General features: G+C 43.1%; 3 protein-coding genes across 3 annotated transcripts; 1 reads left to right on the top strand and 2 right to left on the bottom strand.

Annotated features, from left to right (window-relative positions):
• Window positions 1–789: 789 nt before the first annotated feature.
• LOC101170887 (CCR4-NOT transcription complex subunit 2) lies at window positions 790–12,213 on the bottom strand. Its single transcript, XM_011491334.3, has 15 exons — window positions 12,118–12,213; window positions 10,446–10,577; window positions 9,746–9,818; window positions 9,199–9,337; window positions 8,912–9,118; window positions 6,013–6,092; window positions 5,801–5,926; window positions 5,560–5,690; window positions 5,345–5,465; window positions 4,987–5,143; window positions 4,325–4,386; window positions 2,936–2,985; window positions 2,766–2,866; window positions 2,540–2,684; window positions 790–2,403 (listed from the first exon to the last, which is right to left on the bottom strand). Exons 2-15 carry the CDS (start codon window positions 10,563–10,565, stop codon window positions 2,317–2,319), a joined length of 1,599 nt encoding a protein of 532 aa, XP_011489636.1. The 5' UTR covers window positions 10,566–10,577; window positions 12,118–12,213; the 3' UTR covers window positions 790–2,316.
• A 2,327-nt stretch (window positions 12,214–14,540) lies between these two features.
• Window positions 14,541–15,347, top strand: LOC111946911 (histone H2A). The gene has a single exon (XM_023952218.1). It carries the CDS (start codon window positions 14,572–14,574, stop codon window positions 14,956–14,958), a length of 387 nt encoding a protein of 128 aa, XP_023807986.1. The 5' UTR covers window positions 14,541–14,571; the 3' UTR covers window positions 14,959–15,347.
• Window positions 15,348–16,625: 1,278 nt separating this feature from the next.
• Window positions 16,626–17,735, bottom strand: LOC101158068 (histone H2A). The gene has a single exon (XM_004083246.3). It carries the CDS (start codon window positions 17,702–17,704, stop codon window positions 17,318–17,320), a length of 387 nt encoding a protein of 128 aa, XP_004083294.1. The 5' UTR covers window positions 17,705–17,735; the 3' UTR covers window positions 16,626–17,317.
• Window positions 17,736–18,532: the final 797 nt, after the last annotated feature.

The following is an 18,532-nucleotide window of genomic DNA, read 5'->3' as shown; positions in this document are numbered from 1 at the left end:
CTACTTCACCCGAGGACATGCTAAAGGATTTTTTTTTTTCAAATAAAAGCATCCTTAACCGTTAAGACTACAGTTGTTATTCTGAAACAGGGAGTAGCAGGTTTCGGCGACAGCAGGATGAGGTTCTAACCATTGACTGAATATGATAACTGGACTGAGTGACTCCTCCCCCCTGGCGTTCTAAGCAGGAAGTACCTGCTGGCTCCAAGAAGCCAAAATCCCACAGACTTCTACAGAGAAACAAACAGCTGTTACTCCGTCATCCTATTGGTCAGGAGAACCATTTTTACCTTTTTTTTAAATAAGTTCTTGATAATCCTCATGTTTTTCATATTTCCTTCTGTAGTTGAAGTCATTCAAGTTATAAACTGACCAATCCGATGACTCAATAGAGTAGGTTGAGCCTGATGGCCCCAACATTCAAATGTTTCAAGCACCCATTCTGTCAATAGTCTGCTTTCACGTAATAGGGGTGTGGCCTCCAAGCTCACTCCCGATTGGTGAGAGTGGTTGCTATAGAAACGTTGACTCAGACATCTGGCTCCAACATGGCAGCATCTGTTTCACAGGAAAAATGGCGACTAAATTGACTTAATTTGTTTGTAAAACGTTTTCTGTGGACGACGTCACACCCGCTCACTCCAGTTTCACTTACAGTCAATGGTTTGAACTGGAGACCACGATTCTCTTCCTGCTTTAAGCGTCAAAAGTTTGCATCTTTCTTCAAAGCAGAAGCGGAGAAAACAACGATTTTCTATCCGACTCAAAATAAACATTCAGGAGTCTTGGTTCAGTTTCATTACCAGAATATTTATTTGACTTTTTTTTTTCCTATTAAAACACTAGCTGCCATATTTATTAAAACACCCAACGGCCAAGTGCCTCAGTCCTCCTCCTTCAATTAAATCCTCAAACACGGGTCACATGGGTCTGTGGGCGTGTCCTTGGCTTTACAGCTGCCATGAGGGAGCTGGACCCCGTTGCCATGGCGACTCAGAAATTGTTGTGGGTGACAGGTTGTTCGTGGTCCCTGATGCCTCCTTGGGGGGGCGGGTGGGGGGGTTTGCGTGGAAACAGGAAGTCTAGTATTGCGTGGGTGAACGGAGCAACTGGGGTTTTTATGGATTTATGCATTTTTGTAAAAAGCTGCATTGAAGACACGTATGAATATCTTACGAACATATATTTATGTGAATGTGGCGCCTCCCAACTGTAGGTCACGGCTAGCTTTCCTTCAGGCTAGCACTGGGAGCTTCTGTGGGACGGTTCGGACTGGCAGAAGGCGTTCACCTGAACGCGCCGTCACTAGAATCCTGAACGTGTCCGGAACTCAGCCGACAACCTCAGGAAAACTGCGGGCGCCGCCCCGTCAGGTAAGTGCTAAACGAAGAGGTGCGCGTCACGTCGACCGCTTCCCGACACATTTCATTTACCCCTGAATTCAAACGGGAACCATCCGCCTGGTTTGGCTAAGAGGAAAACTGTAATTAGATGGTTGAAGACAAAGAGAGGATTGAAAATGTGTTTAAAAAATGAAAGAGAAAGAGAGCTGTAAGGTCAGATCAAAACAGAACCACAAGTCATCAATTTGGAGGGAAAAGGATGTGCTGGTGGCATCTTTTAACGGTTCTATCGAATCTTGAAGGAAAGACGGTCCAGAGGCAGAAAAACCTTCAACCTGATTGTTGACAAAAGAATTTTAGTCTGAAACGAAGCAAACAGTCACTTAAAAACTGTCGTCGTCTGTCTGCTGAGCCGCTCAGGTTTTGCTGAAAAGAAACGATAAAAATAAAAAAAAGGGATTTTTCTTCCTCTTTTATTATGAAATAGTGCTACAATGTACATTGCATTTCCTGTCCTGATTTTCTGTTGGATGATGTGCGTTCTGGGAAATCCTTGATGAAATAAAAACTGGTTTTAGGTTCTGCCATGGCTCTGAAATAATTATCCATCGAATGCTTCAATCCTGCTTTCTCTGTTAAAATCTGCTTCTTTTTAAAGCATCTTTAGACAAAAATAGTCAATTCTCATAGAAACAAGAGTCACTTCATCAGATGGACAGTTATTTACAGAGTCTGTGTGACGTCAACAAAAAAAAACAAACAAAAAAAAGGGAATAAAACGTTTTTAAAAAATGAGGTAAAGATAAATTAATAATGGTTAAAATGAGTCTTTCGGAAATGTGCTCGGGAACCTGGACATCCTCTTCTGTCCTGAGCTCCTACAGGCCAGATTCATCTGACTAAACCTAAAGGGGGGAGTGGCTGATATGCCAGGACGACCAATGGCAGAGAGGCAGGCAAGAGGGAGAGCCAATCAGAAGGCCTGCTGGGCAGGATTGTAGTTGAAGGTGGAGGGAACATGAGGTCGCTCTTCTAGTTTGTCGTACTCCAGATGAAACTCCTGAAAGCAGAAGAAGCGGGAACTTACAGGAGCAGACGGGAGGAAAAACGGGACAAATGTCGCCGAAACCTGACTGAGGCCTGCAGCTAATCAACAGTGGATGCATGTGTGTGTGTGTGTGTGTGTGTGTGTTCACCTTGGCCACCTTCCTCCAGTTGAGACAATCAAAGAAGTAGTAGGTTCCTCGCTCGTAGGCGTTGGTCTTCAGCGTGGGCTCCATTCCAGGAGCTCGGGTGATCCAGACCCGCTCCTCTTTATGGTACCTCCAGTCCCTGTTAAACCTGAACACACACAAATGTTTGCAGAGTGAAACAAACCAGGTTTGTGTGGCTAAAGCTGTAGTCTGTGGAGGTCCTGCTCACAGTTCTACTGCAGCCAGCAGTTGTAGCAGGTCTCCTCCATTCATGTAGTAAAGATAAAACAGCAGGTCCTCTCCATACCGAGACAACTTGATAGCCGCTAACTGCAGAGAGAAAAGAGCCACATCATGATGGAAATGGTGATCGGGGCGGCATGTGGGACGGCTCCGTACCTTATCCCGTATGTGGATGTTGGTTAAATACTCTGAGGGAACGTGGAAGTCTGCAGAGACATGAGGAGAACACGTGAGAAAGCTCAGGAGCACGGGGGACGTGTCAGGCTGCAGTGACGCATTCTCACCACACGGGGGCGGAAAACTTTTTAATTTCATCTTATTCTGAAAATCCAACTGAACTTTATTATTCACCTGTCAGAGCAGCTCCAGAGAAAAACAAGTAAAAACCTAAATAAAGGATTCTGACGGCCTGGTTACAGAGGAGCAGTGCAGCCTGACGGCCGTGGGGGTAAATGACTGTGGGGTAACGCTCGTCCTACAATGGGGGGGTCTGAGTCTGAATCAAGAACTTTCTAAATACATTGTCTTTACACAGCAAAGACACAGACGCAGCTGAAAAACTACAGAAAATGATTAGTATATTAAGAACAGCTTCCTATTTCGCCATATAGTTAGTATAAATACGATTTACTGAATTAAAAGTAGATTATTTTTAAACAAATTTAAAAGGATTGCCAAATGCAAAACAAAATGCACTTTGAAACATTCAGAAATACTTCCTTAAAAAGTCCTGATTTCCTGATGTAAATGTAAACAACAGAAAAACAAATAAAGGCGGCAAAAGTGACGACGTTCCGTAGGAGCAGACGTTCCACCAGGAAGAGAAAAAGCTTGGCAGAGAATTTGTTTTTTACTAGGGATGCATGAGCTTTGGCAATAATGTCAATTATTTTAAACAGAGATGTGAAAATAACACCAAATCCTTATGAAGAAAACAACCTCAAATCTGTGTTAAACACTAGGGATGAGTCTAGCGATGTGAGGAATATGACGACACATCCAAGACTGTACCGGAACTATTTTTCAATAGTTTTGGAAAGAGTATGACTTAGTACTCTGAAAAAACTCTACCTGAATATTATTTCACTGTAATAAAATGGTAACATTCATTTTGTTTATGATCACAGCGTTAAGCACTGCGACTGTATCTCATATACAAGCTGTTTTTAGCATATTCATGGTGCTTTTATTTTGGTAACTTAAGATATATTTGTTCTTTTAGAGAACAGTTTGCGTGATTTCCAAAACTAAATATTTGAATATTTAACAGGAGCTGCTCAAAGAGGCTCAGTGGGCGGAGCTGCCAACAAGGTTTTAGTGGAAAACAAGAGTCAGACGCTGAAAAATAAATATCATCCTGACAACATTTTATATCGCCACATTTTTTCCTGCACCACTAATAAACTCTGAAACAGGAAGTTTGTTTGCTCTGAAAACGGGATCAAATGACAAAGACATCTGATCTGAGACCAGTTGAACTTTGATGAAGGAGCAGAACCCCGACGTTCCTCATCACTCCAACGTTTATTGATCAGGACGACTCACCGATATCCTGCGGTCGGCAGGGAGCTGACGCCCACGGAGACGAAAACTTAGGATAGAGATTCCTGACGGAGAGACAGAATCCTGAGATCAGACCGGCGCTAGGATCAAACACTGAAACCAACATGAGGAGGAGGAGGAGGAGCACGCTGAATTACTCCTGAAGAAGGACCCCCATCATCAAAAACATCTACAGCTTCTTTCAAGAACAGATTCAGAACTTTCCTTCCACAGGAGCCGTCACAGATGATCCGGTTAGATTTACAGAGAAACCCACACATCAAATCAGTTCTGGACTTTGTGGTCCAGAAGAACCACAGAGCAGAACCTCCTCGTCACACGTTCAGTCTCCTCACAGCAAAACCTTTGCTGTCAGACGTGGAGGTGGGAACTTTTCTGAAAAGCTCCGCCTCTGCAGCACAGAACAGGAAGTGACATCTTTGTGTGGCAGAACAATCATTTATGGGATGCGAGGTCCAGTTACTTCATCTACTGACAGACTGGGAGAAGCTTTTAATAGCCCACATGAGAAATCAATAACCAATCAAACATTGATCCATCAATAAATCAGTTAATCCATCCATCTGAAACCCAAGAGTGAGTCAGACACACGCATGTGTGTGCCAACATGGAGGTGTGTGTTTGCAGGTGTGCGTTTCTCATACTCTGGTGAGTTGAGGTTCAGCCCGAGTGTGGTTAAGTCGGAGCCCAGCGCCAGATGAACCATCCCCGGATCCGTCTCTGCTGCCCGGATGAACGTCAGCAAACCGATCATTCCGAACTGGTCTGTTACCATGCCGACGGGGATGTTGGTCACTCGCCCTGAGAGGGAGACGGTCAGTGCAGATGTTAGAGGAGGACACCTTTCTTCAGGTCAGCAGCAAACATCCAGACGTTCCAGCAGAACAGAAGAACCAGCAGCTTTCATTTGAGATGGTCTGATGGTCTTTGAAACCAGAGAAGAAGAAACCCAGGAAAGCACAGAGCAGACAAGCAGATGAAGGCCGTTCATGATATTCTCACCGTCAGGAAGAACCTGAATCCCTTTTTTCTGCTGGTTGTTGTTGCTTGGAGTAGAACTCTTATCGCCTGGAAACTTTGGACCATCCGAGCTGGAAGTGGACTTTCCTGACGAGTTCAAATTCTGATGGGATGAAAGCAGAAAACACAGACTTGTCAAAGCAGCAGCCGAAGGTTCACGTGGAGAAAACGGAGCAGAAAAAGGCAAAGAACCCAACCGTTTTGTTGTCTTCACTGCTGCTGGTGGGATCTTTTGTTTGGTAATTTGGCCCTGGGAGAGCGGGGAAGTCTTCGTTGTGGATGGAGAAGTCCTGCGACTGTTCACTGGATGGCTTGGTTACCATGCCAACTGAAAGTTATAAAGTGAGGGAGCAGATCCAGATCAGAACAGGAAGTCAGAACAGAAAGAAAGAAACATGTCAGAGACTTCTGATCGTAAAAAGATAAACAGAGGTTTACCGTAAGGCGCCCGACCGGCCAGCGGATTGAGCAATGGGGTGGGATTTGAACCTCCGTCCCTCCGATTTCGGTCGGCTAACGCGGGGAAGTCTGACAGGTCCAAGCCCGTCACATTCTCGCTGCCGTCTGACATCAGAGGAGAAAACACAAAGCGGATGAGGGCGGGTTCACCTGAACACCTGGAGCATCGGTGAGTTTCCGCTGAGGTCTACCTGTGCCGTTAAAGATGTTGTTGGATAGGGAGTTGTTCATGTTGAAGCCTGGGTTCCTGTTCACGCCAAATCCTGACATACTGACACACAAAAACACCCAAACCCAGAGATCAGCTGACAGAAAGATCAGCCAGCAGATGGAACGAAACGCCAACCCTAACCACCAACTGCACGGAGGTACTGAGGTAAAGGGATAAAACAGTGGCTGTAGATGTGAGTAAGTTTACATACAGGAACATATTTAGTTACATTTATTTACCTTTTAACAAAAAAAAGGAACATTCATTGATGCACCTTCTAACCCCGTTTTTGTCCCTTTCGGGGTCACGGGGCTGTCAGTCAAAATGAAACTTCTGTAAAGGAAAATCTATAAGTTTGATCATTTTTGATCACGTCTTGAAGGTAAAGATCCCCTTTAGTTTGAATGTCGCAGAAATATGATGCAGCATAAAAGCTGCTTCTCTCTGATTCAGTTTGGCTGTAAAAACAAAGACATTTTTGTGTCAGAGTGATCATCTTTTCACAGCTGGATTCTGTGTCCGTTTGCATTAAACGTTCCGCTTTGGTTGAAAACGTACTGTCCATACCCGATCTGTACCGGAAACCTGATCAGTACCCCACACCCGCAAATCTGACATTACTGCCTGTCGTCGTCAACATTAAGCAATTTGAATTTGATTTTCTCCCAGTAGAATTTCCCGACAGTTTTCCCGCCTTTACGACTGTCCAAGCCGTTTAAACAGCAGATAACGCCGTGATCACACAGATTTCTGTTTTCCTCAACAACAGAGACTGGATTACAGCGCTGTCAAATAAAAGAACGCTGCCTAAATGCGATGCTGTAATCCACGTGCTGATGTCATGACAGACAGAGAAAATCTCAACGATGAGTGATCGAATGGCAGCCACACGGCTCAGAGGCATATCTCTGTGTGATCACTTCTTATTTTTTTATATGTTGGGAAAAGAGGAGATGCCCGCCGGGGCAACTGTTAGCCGTTAATAACACAGGCGGTAAGCGGTGGTATCCTCGTACACTGGGGAGTAAACTGCCATGAAACGATACAGAAAAAGAAAACATTTGCACACGAACGGATCGAGTAGACCAGGCATGTCCAAAGTCCGGCCAAAAGGCTCCTTTCATAAAATATACGCCCCTCAGATTTTCTACAAAGTGTGTATGATTTCTTGAACGTGGTAGGCTAAATGTTGCTTTAGGCCTTCGTAAACCTGTGGCAACAATATCGTTTGATCCTCCGGTGACCCTTTCTAGCTCATTTCTGAAAAGTTAGCTGTAGAAAAGTCAAGTTGACAGTGAGGGCCGCCGCGTCCAGGACAAACGTAAAACAACTGTCTGCGCCTAACATGTCCAGAAACTGTGACTGCTTTCAATGACTTCAATACGAAGAGCCAGACAAGATATTAGGGCTGTGTATTGGACGGAGTCTGGCGATACGATACGTATCCCGATATTCTACCGGAACACATTATTTCGCTTTTTAAAAAAACTCTACCTGAATTTCAATCTGTCTTTCGTTGTAATAAAATAGTCAAATTGAGTCTGTTTAATGATCACAATGTTAAGCACTGCAACTGTATCACATCCGTAGAAGCTGCTTTTACCCCGGCAAATTCATGGTGCTTTTATTTTGGTAACTTAAAATATAGAAATGGAACAGTCAACATTGTCTGATTTCCACAACAAAATATCGACGTCTGCCTTTTTTCAGAGCGTTGGACACATCACTCTGATCCACCAGAACTACAATCTATTGCTGGGAGGTTCTGCAGAACTTTGGCCTGCTTTGCATCAGCCTATTAGCCGCTATGCAGCTGCAGAGCTTCACTGGTTCTGATCTGAGCTACAAAGAACCACAATCCGTGTTTTCATGTGATTTTGGCAGCAACATGGCTCAGAGTTACAGTTCAGTTCCCATCCCAAGTAAAAACTAAGTAGTTCATGTCTCATGACAACGAAAAAAGCTGCTTCTAGCTGAGGTCTTCCTGTTGTTTTTATTGTGTAGAGCTGCTTTAAAGAGGCTCCATGTTCTCTGCTGCCACCTAGAGGTTGGAGGTTGAAGTGGAAAACAGGAGTCAGACGTTGAAGGACGCTCAGAAATAATTCAAGAAATATCGACCTGACAACATTTTGAATCCATACCATTCTCACCAAATGAACCATCGCGATACATTGCGGAATCGATTTTTTCTAACACCCTTACGAGATATGCTAACTCCAACAAGCTAACTGGGAAAGGATGGTACAAAAAGTGAATACGTTTGACAGGAACTTTGGTAAAAACTTATTTAGATCTAGTTCAAAGAATGTCAGGCTGTAAGGACCAGGTAACCGGTACGGATCGGGTAGCACTGTAATTCACCTAAACATGGAAGTGTTCAGATGCGACTCATCTTCTACACCTCGATGATCTTTGTTTTCCATGACAACAGCTGACCTTCACAAATGAAGCGCCACCTATAAAAGCTGCTCAGCATCATGAAGGACGTTTCCAAACAGTGACGACGAGCAGCCAGACGGTCAAAGACAGCAAAAGGAAATGTTTAACCTGAGGTCTACCCCGGGGCAAAAAGCTGATCCAGTTACTGCTAAGGACGGTCTTTCCTGACCCTAACACACATCCACGTGTGACATCACACTGATCTGAAATCAAAGCAGACCAGCGGATCAGGTGTGAACGCCAAGAACGGACATGAAACAGAAATCCAACAGCAGGCTGAACTCCATGAAACATCAGCAGAACCGGCTCCACATCCGTTCTGTGCCGACACCAGTGAAACCACGACACACGTCACTGCAGCCGGACTGCTGCTCAGAAAGACAAAAACCAGCATTTCTGTCCTCCTTTCGGTTCCTCTGGAGACGGACGGCGAGCGTTACCTGTTGATGGTGAACGGCTGCCGCGCCTGCTGCTGCTTGGGCATGCCGATGATGCTCGGAGACGACCGGCTGGGGCTGCCCATGCCGCCGCTCCTCCCTCCTCCGCCGCCGCCCCTCTCTCCTCCCATCCCGCCCGTTTGCCCCGTCGGCCCGCCCACCTGCTGGTTGTGGTTCAGGACGCTGCGGCTGCTCATGGGCAGGATGCCTCTGTGTAAAGAAGTAAGACACGGCCGTCACGGCTGGAACCGCACATTATATAGAACCACAGAAACATTCCAGCGGCGTACCTGCTCGGCGAGGGCGGCGTGTGCAAAGAGCCAGAACTGGGAGTACTGGAGAGCTGACTGGCTGACTGGTTGAGCCCGCTTCGACTGAGCTGAGGTGTGGAGCTGCTGTTCATCCCCCGCATGGGAAAGCCCAGAGCACCTGCAGAACATCCACCAGAACCTCAGATTCAAAGACGGGTTTGCGTCTGTTTCTACTCTGCACATGGCAGAGTAGAAACAGACGATCTGCAAACATCACGCAATTTCACACATTAACGGTATTTTCACAACAGAAAAGTCCTCCTCTGATCACAGACGTCTGCAGCTCCTCACTGAACTGTGAAGATAATCTGACTGCAGAGCTGCTGTGAGAATGGGTGCGTGAGCATGTGTGTGCATGCGATTGTATGGTTAAGTGTATGGTTTATCTTTGCTTGCATCCGTGCGTGCGTTTGTGTTTCTGTGTGTACGCTTGCTTTTGTGTGTGTATGTGCATGCTTGTTTGTGTGGGTTTTACAGTCTGTGTGTGTGTGTTGGTCTTGTGTGTGTGTGTGTGTGTAGGTCTTACTCTGAGGCCCGTACAGACTGGCTCCCAGCTGAGACAGCTGACCCGATGAGGAGGCAGAGGAAGACGACAACATCTAAACAAAGAAAGCACAAACAACTCTTTTGAAAATGTTCCTTTCAAAATAAAACAAGCGGGAACTTCAGTATGACAAAAACCCTGATGTTTCAAAATAAAAGCCTCCTGCGAGTCAGAACAGATAAAGTTTGTTGTTGATGTTTGGAGGTGGAAAAACGTCTATGCAGGATTTCTCCTCCTCCGCATGCACACTAATTCATCCTATGATCAGAACTCTATTATTATGAAAAATGTGTTGCTGACGTTCCTGCTGACGAAGAACGTTCCTCTATTTGCATTTTTTAAAACTTTAATCCATTGTGACATTTTTGACACAATAGATCAGCAAAAAGGTTTTAAAGTTTTCTCCAAGTTAGAAACATCTGAACTGAAGCTTTTTCCAGGGTTTCAGCAGAGTTTGATGCTGAGGCGTCACAAACGAGCAGCAGAGTTTTCTCTGATTTTGTGTTTAAACCTGCAGCCTGATGTGAAATGACTGATGGAATCAAAGCTTGTTATGTTAAACCAAGGTTTCAAACTGTTCCTCTGGATGTTTTTAAGCCCAAAAACACAGACATCATGAGCAGAACATGAGGGTGAAGTTTGGTTTCAGCTGCAGAAAACGTTAGCCACGTTAGCGTCTTACGTCTTTGTCGGCTCTGTGAGGAGGGAACATGGACTGTGGGCTGTAATAGAGGCTGGACTCGTCCGTGTAGTCGCTCTCTATCCCTCCCTCCATAAACTTCTTCCGGTTAGCACCAAACATCCCGTGTGTCACCTGAGGAATCCCAAAAAGGAAAGAATGAGAGCCGATAGAAACCTGAAGCTCTTCTATCACAGTCAGAATCTGTCAACAGGAACTCAGCTGACGACAAACAATGAGATTATAAAAGAAGTCAACTATTGTTGTGCATTAAAGATTTTATGCATTCACATAAAGTGCTTGTTCTGGTTTCTGGAGCAGAAGAAACGTGAATGATGTTATCGTAACGCAGCTGCTGCACACAGGAAGGGAAATCATCGTCCAGTTCTAAAACTATCTTCAGTATTGAAGTTGGAAGAGACTTTATGCATCTTTTGAAATCCATAAACATTTCTGATCAAATGTGAAACATTCTCCAGCTGCAAAGAGGTCATCAATCACACAGAGGAACCTGTTAGTGCTGTGAACCTGTGATCCACCAAACCGTGGAGCAGATCTAGGTCTGAAGTGTCTGTGGTTAAGGAATGAAACTGAATAGAGAGATCAGCAGAACCTGGAGCAGAGATGAATAATTCTGACAAATACAAAACTCTGAAGAAGCATAAAATCCACAAAATTCGATCAGATCAATTATGATGCTGGAACCACGAGAAGAAGAAGCACAAATATCTCCACTTTTTCTGACTTCACTGCTTAGATTTCTCATTTATTTTTGACTTAATCTGAGTTTTCTTTCAACAAAACACAAACCTTGTATGCTAAAAATATAAATGTAAAAACATTTCGGGATGAATTCGGGATGTTTATCTATAAAATCTTCGTCCAACTTTGCATTTGTTTACAACAGCAGACACACACAGAGTTAGCATCGGTTAACTGAGACCGACTGAGATGTTGGAGAAAATAAAGCTGCTGGTTACCTTAAAACACAAAGATCATTCAAACGTCATCTTTTAGAGGCTGAACAGTTCAAAATCCTGATTTTGACAAAAAGAAACCTTCAAGATGCAGAAGCGAAATACTAATGTAGCCGAAATGCTAATGCTAACGTCAACTTTAATCCTGATTAAAACAAATATTTAGAAGTAAACGAGAAGGGATCAACTTGAGCAGTGGTTTATTGTTGTTGAAAGAGATTTGGGTATTTAGTAGAATTTAATTTGCATTTATAAAAAGACAATAAAGTAAGCTAACGTGTGCAAGTAGCCGCTTTATTTAAAAAGCCTGAGCAGTTAGCATAGCTAAAGGCTTGTTAGCAGCTAGCAGGAAAGTAACTCTGGAAGGAGCGAAAGATGCGTCCTAAAGACGTGAATTAACATGCAGCCGACGTGGGTTTTTACTCAAACTGATAAAAACTAGAGGGTCAAACCAGAACCAGCAGCGTTTTTATTCTGGTTCTGGTTCGGGCCTGCTGCGCCGCTGTCGAGTAGTTCCCCAAAACAACAACAAAAAGCACCGGAACCGAGGCTGGCATCGCTAATGCACGCTGCCCCTCAGAACCGGACTCCCGTTTACTAAACCCCAAAGATTGTTTTGACCACTTTGCGTTTCCTAATGGCGACATTTGGTGGAGTAAATGTGTTTGGGAATTTAAATAATAATAAGAAGAGCTCACCGCATCAATCTGTCTTCCCCGCTACAATCCAAGATGGCCGAAATTAGTCTACCAATCAGCGGGGCCGCAGCGATGACCTCTGACCCCATGATTTCTCTGGTACACACACACACACACACACACACACACATATATATATTAGGCCTGAACAATATACCGCAAATTTATCGTTATCGCGAAATCAAGCTGTGCAATAGGCATACCGCAAAAGACGGCGAAAATCGCAATAAATGATAACCTTAAATGTGCTAAAACAAACTCATGGCAGCTTGAAATATTGAACAAATGAAATTAATCCCTGTATGCATTTAACCAATCAGAAGGACCTGTTTATGTTTTTGATCAATCAGATGAGCCCTTTTATGTTTGATGTTTGCCTCCTACGTCGACAAGGGTCATTTGGAGTATAATTTTTAAACTGTTGCAGTGAAATGGAAATGATGTTTTTGGTTTTTTTGCTATTTGTTTATATACCGCAATTTATATCGTTATCGCAATATTAATTACCAATATCGCATATCGCGAGTTTTCCTCATATCGTGCAGCCCTAATATATATCTATATATATTAATATAATATATATATTAGTCACGCTTTTCTGAACAGCTCAGCCAAACATATGCTCTATTCTGAAGATCTCCAAGATTTATTGGTTGAAATTTCTTTTTTTCTATATTTAGGAATGAATCTGGTTAGAAATTCCTTCAGTTCTTCCTGTTAACTGATGTTTTCCAGCTTTTCCAGCAGCTGGTTGAGTTCATTGACCCAACTCCAAAGGTTTTTTTCTCACTCACATGAATCGAGACTTTAGATTTTCTTTTTTTAAACTTTGCAATTTAAACTTACCTGGTGTTTGTTGTACTTTGGAGTTACTTTCATACTATTCTAAAATGAACTGCAGATACCTTCAAGATGAAATAATGACTTCTTACTCTCCTGGCTAACCCATCCATCCTTCCAGTCATCCATCCATTTTCTCTACTTGTTCAGGGTCAAGGGTCAGTGGAGCCTAATCACCTTCTGTAGTTTTATTGTAGGTTTCAGAAGGAAGCTGCACGCATGAGAAGAACATGCAAACTCCACACTGACAGGACCCAGCTGGGGTTTCGAACCAGGGCATTCCTTGATGTGAGGTGAGAGTGCTAACCACTATCAACCCATCAAGATAACTATAATCATGCGAAGTGAAGAAGAGATGACTGTCATTGCTCATATTGTGAATAAAAGAATGAAAGCATAACTTCAGCAATTTAGGGGGGTATTCCAGGAAGCAAGATTAAACTAGCCTGACTTTAAGCCTGAACTCTGGCTGAAATCCACCTGAACTTGCTTACTCTGGGTATGTCGGTTCCAAAAGACCGGATATGAGTTAACGTAATCACGCTCAACTTGGTAACGCTGGGTTAATGCACGTGCACAGCAGGTACATAAAGACATTCTCAATGGATCGCCGATTTCTGGAGTCACCATGGAAACGCGTGGAGAACAAAAGAGAGCGCTACACTTCAGTGAGACGGAGTCTGAGATTTTAATGACGGCGAATGAAGATTATACGACAATCAAAAAGGTAACACGGCTGCATCATCAGCAAAAGAAAGAGTTTCTGCTTGGAGACAAAGAACAGACAAAGAAAACGCACGAGTTTCTGATATCATTTCTATTTTCATTGTGATGCATATATAATATATATATATATATATATATATATATATATATATATATATATATAATATAGTGGTGCTAAATAAACTCATCATCCTCTCCATAACTACGTGTTATTTTTAAGCTGACTTAACTAAAAAAATGATTTATCTTAACTGAAGCAAATAATTAAGTTAGATCAAAGTAAAAAGTTTCTCTTTTATCAGCCTCTCATGGTGGAAAAAGTATTATCTGAGCTTTTTCATCCACTAAATCATCTTCAAATGGACACGCCATGCTGCTTCACCTCTCTGAAAACAAACTAACCTTCAACATAACCTGCTCCAGACCAGGTTATGTTCAGAGCATGAGTTGCTATGGCAACTTGACTCACCCTGAAACATCCCTTTTTTTTGGAACCGAAAGCCGATGTTATCCACTTCCTTAGCCTCAAACTTACGTGGTAACTAGCATAACCTGCTTTCTTGAGTACCCCCTAATCCATGTAAATACGGCCTAAAATGAAGAAAGCTGCTGGAAGTTTTCAAGATAAAAAAAAACAGGTTACAAAGACTCCACTTGTGTTCTATGTAAAAAAACAAACTGAAACTGAAAGACTTAAATCTGTTTTATTTTGAAACATAGTTTGAAACGGAAAGCTGCTACTTCCGTGAGTAGCTTGATGACGTATTCTGATTGGACGGTTGCATTGCAGCTCAAGTGGACCAATCAGAGAACTGGATGAGGTATAAATACATGTCCGACGAGTCATCGCTACATCTCTTCCGTTGTTAATCGTATTTGTTACATAAAATGTCTGGACGCGGAAAAACCGGAGGCAAAGCGAGAGCCAAGGCCAAGACTCGCTCTTCTCGGGCCGGGCTCCAGTTCCCGGTCGGCCGTGTCCACAGGCTGCTCAGAAAGGGAAACTACGCTGAGCGCGTCGGCGCCGGGGCTCCCGTCTATCTGGCCGCCGTGCTCGAGTATCTCACCGCTGAGATCCTGGAATTGGCCGGAAACGCCGCTCGCGACAACAAGAAGACCAGAATCATCCCCAGACACCTGCAGCTGGCTGTCAGGAACGACGAAGAGCTCAACAAGCTCCTCGGAGGAGTCACCATCGCTCAGGGAGGCGTCCTGCCCAACATCCAGGCTGTTCTGTTGCCCAAGAAAACCGAGAAGCCCGTCAAGTCAAAGTAAAACTGCCCGACCTCCGCTACAAACCAACGGCTCTTTTAAGAGCCACCCACGTCCGCTCTAGAGCGCATTCCTCTCTGACGCCACCTTTTGTATGTAATCTTTCAAAGTTATTAGATTAGATAAACTTTATTGTCACTGCATATGTAGGCACAAGGCAACGAAATGCAGTTAGCATGTAACCAGAAGTGCAGTAAGCACAGAATAAAGGTCTATAGTATGTACAATAACTATACGGGTAAGTATTATGGACATAATTTACAGATATAAATACTATAAGCACGATATACAGGTGTACTATGAACATACTATTTAGATGGGCTATGTAAAAGTGTATGAACACTATAGGCAGAACTATGGACATAATTTACAGTATTGCAATGGACAGTAAAGTGCATAGAAAATATTACAATGTGCAAATGGATTATACAGTGTTCCCCTATTAAAGTCGTCATTAATTTGTCAAAGGTGGTTATGTGTCAATTGCTAATACCGCTTCATGATAAATCTGTAATCAATTCACGAAGCCGAAACCCCTTGCCAAATTTCTCCCGGTTAGTTTGTTTCTAAACGTTATAAACGGGCGCTCATTTTCAACGCTGTCTTCAACTACGTCCGCACTAAAAACACTAGTGGGGTATTGAGGAGACCGTGGATTTGATTCCAGAGGCATAGGTAGTTTTGGGCGGACCAATAGGATGGAAAGTGGATTTGTAACTAAAACAGGTTTACCGAAGACTTCACTTATCTAGCATTAGTTTGTGGTTCATGCTGAATGAATTGATTAGTATGTATATTGCATTTTAATAAACACTTTTCCATATTCCATCGATGTCAAATAGTACTCCATGGGTGTAAGGACTTTATATTGAAACCATCAAGAAGTTCGTCATCCTAATATTTGTTGTCGGGGAGTCAGTGTGCTAAAACACTCCGCAGCCCGGAGTATTGAACTGCTCCATATCGTAGTACAGTGAGTACACAGTAGTAGTAGTACACAGTAAAGCATAAGGCAATTTTTAACTTATTTGATAATATTTTGAGGGTTTTTCTTTTAACAGTATATGACAAAACTTCTCGGTAGCGATTGGCGCTGCCTTTCCCGAGACATTTACCACCCTTCCGGCGACCGCTTATCCTCAATGTGTAAAAACTGCCTGACTGACGAAGAATTGGGACACTTGGATTTGAATAAAAACTGCGGACGTAACTGACAGCAGCACTTCCGTGCTGCGCTTGACCAATCATTCTCTGGAGTTTCTCGCAAACGTTCTCAAAGTAAGGCCCATGGTAGCATGTGATAGAAAATAATTATGACGGGCCCAAGTTCCAAATGTCAACACAATAAGAAACAAAAGATAAGAAAATATAAAATCAAAAACCAAAAATATTAAATCAAACCTAAGGGCTTAATCTGAATGTAAACGGCTGGCCCGGGACCAGAGAGCCTAATTTCGTTTTATCATGATAAAATGACAATAAAGTTTCCTGATTCCTGATTAATTCTGAACAGTCTTCAATCTAAAAACTGAACAGTTTAAGGTGGGTGGGATGGCTGCTTTCCTGTTACTTGGAAGTTGTTCTTTCACATCCGTGGTAAGCACTTCTAATCAAAAATACTTTAGTACAACTTAACATCTACTGAATAATGCAAGTAATGACAAACAGAATAAAAGTATAGATTTATTGTTCAATTTAAAAATTAAATATACACCTACAAGTCAATTCACATTCATTATGAACCACATAAACACCCCAAACAATGTTCAAGTCTTCACTCAGTACCCAATTATGGTTTTAATTATAAGGTTAACTTGATTAAGTTTTGCCAAATTCAGCTTACAATGAAAGTTTCCACTATTAACGATAGGAATTCAAAAACAACCATAGCTTCTTTGTCATCAAATCCAACCAATTTGGCAAACCAGTCCCCTTAATACACTAATTCGTACACTAGCGAGTCAATTTGTGCGGACGTAAGTGAAGACAGCGTTTGATATGAGCAACGTTTAGAAATGAACCCACGTAGACAAATTGGACAGTTAATCATTTCGCGAATTGAATGCAGGTTCATTAGAGGTAATTAACGTAGCTTTCAGATTTCACTAAGGAGAAAGCCCTTTTTTAAAAATTTGATGGTCTCGCATTTATCTTGAAAGATCACAATAAATGGAAAAGGTAATGGTAATAGACGTAGCTTTGAGGTTGCAATTGACACATAACCGCCTTAGACAAATTAATGACAACTTTCATAACTTTGAAAGATTACACACAAAAGGTGGCGTCAGAGAGGAATGTGCTCTGGAGCGGACGTGGGTGGCTCTTAAAAGAGCCGTTGGTTTGTAGCGGAGGTCGGGCAGTTTTACTTTGACTTGACGGGCTTCTCGGTTTTCTTGGGCAACAGAACAGCCTGGATGTTGGGCAGGACGCCTCCCTGAGCGATGGTGACTCCTCCGAGGAGCTTGTTGAGCTCTTCGTCGTTCCTGACAGCCAGCTGCAGGTGTCTGGGGATGATTCTGGTCTTCTTGTTGTCGCGGGCGGCGTTTCCGGCCAATTCCAGGATCTCAGCGGTGAGATACTCGAGCACGGCGGCCAGATAGACGGGAGCCCCGGCGCCGACGCGCTCAGCGTAGTTTCCCTTTCTGAGCAGCCTGTGGACACGGCCGACCGGGAACTGGAGCCCGGCCCGAGAAGAGCGAGTCTTGGCCTTGGCTCTCGCTTTGCCTCCGGTTTTTCCGCGTCCAGACATTTTATGTAACAAATACGATTATCAACGGAAGAGATGTAGCGATGACTCGTCGGACATGTATTTATACCTCATTCAGTTCTCTGATTGGTCCACTTGAGCTGCAATGCAACCGTCCAATCAGAATACGTCATCAAGCTACTCACGGAAGTAGCAGCCTTCCGTTTCAAAGTTTCAAACTATGTTTCAAAATAAAAAAGATCTAAGTCTTTAAGTGACAGGAACAAAATCTCGTTGTTTTTTTTAACATGAACACAAGTGGAGTCTGTGTAACCTGAACCCACGGCCGGACTGCAGGTGCCGTCGTTGTGGGCTTGGTTGCTGGCGAGCTGTCCAGGGCTCATCCCACCTTTCTTGCCTAACAGTAACCGGGACAGCCTCCGGTAACCCAGTGGATGAAAAACATGGATGGAAGTTCGGGACGAAAATATTATTTTTCTACTCTTTGATCGAGATGCTGAAAATGTCATGTAACCACAGCCTAACCGGACGCCCAAATTGCGCTGCAGGACCTCAGATCGCGTCTGTACATTGACTTAACATCGAAACTCGACGCGTGAATCGCTGTCCGGTGTGAACGCATTCACTGGCAATATTGAAAAACAACACAAAAAAATTTACAAACAAACACAGCAGACATGAGACTATAGCACCATACATATGGCAACGTATATAATGTGGATTTGTTTATGCATTTTTTAACTTGTTTAAAAATGTTTGAAACTATAATAATGAAATGAACAAAAAGAATGATTCAATGTAAAAAAAAAAAAAGAGCGAGAAATGTCAGCTAAAATGTAAAATAAAATGTATTAAAAGATACATTAAGTC

The sequence above is a fragment of the Oryzias latipes genome, chromosome 23, assembly GCF_002234675.1.
Source record: "Oryzias latipes chromosome 23, ASM223467v1".
NCBI lineage: Eukaryota > Metazoa > Chordata > Actinopteri > Beloniformes > Adrianichthyidae > Oryzias > Oryzias latipes.
Note: the sequence above shows the minus strand (reverse complement) of the source record. Positions and strands in the feature narration are given on the sequence as shown.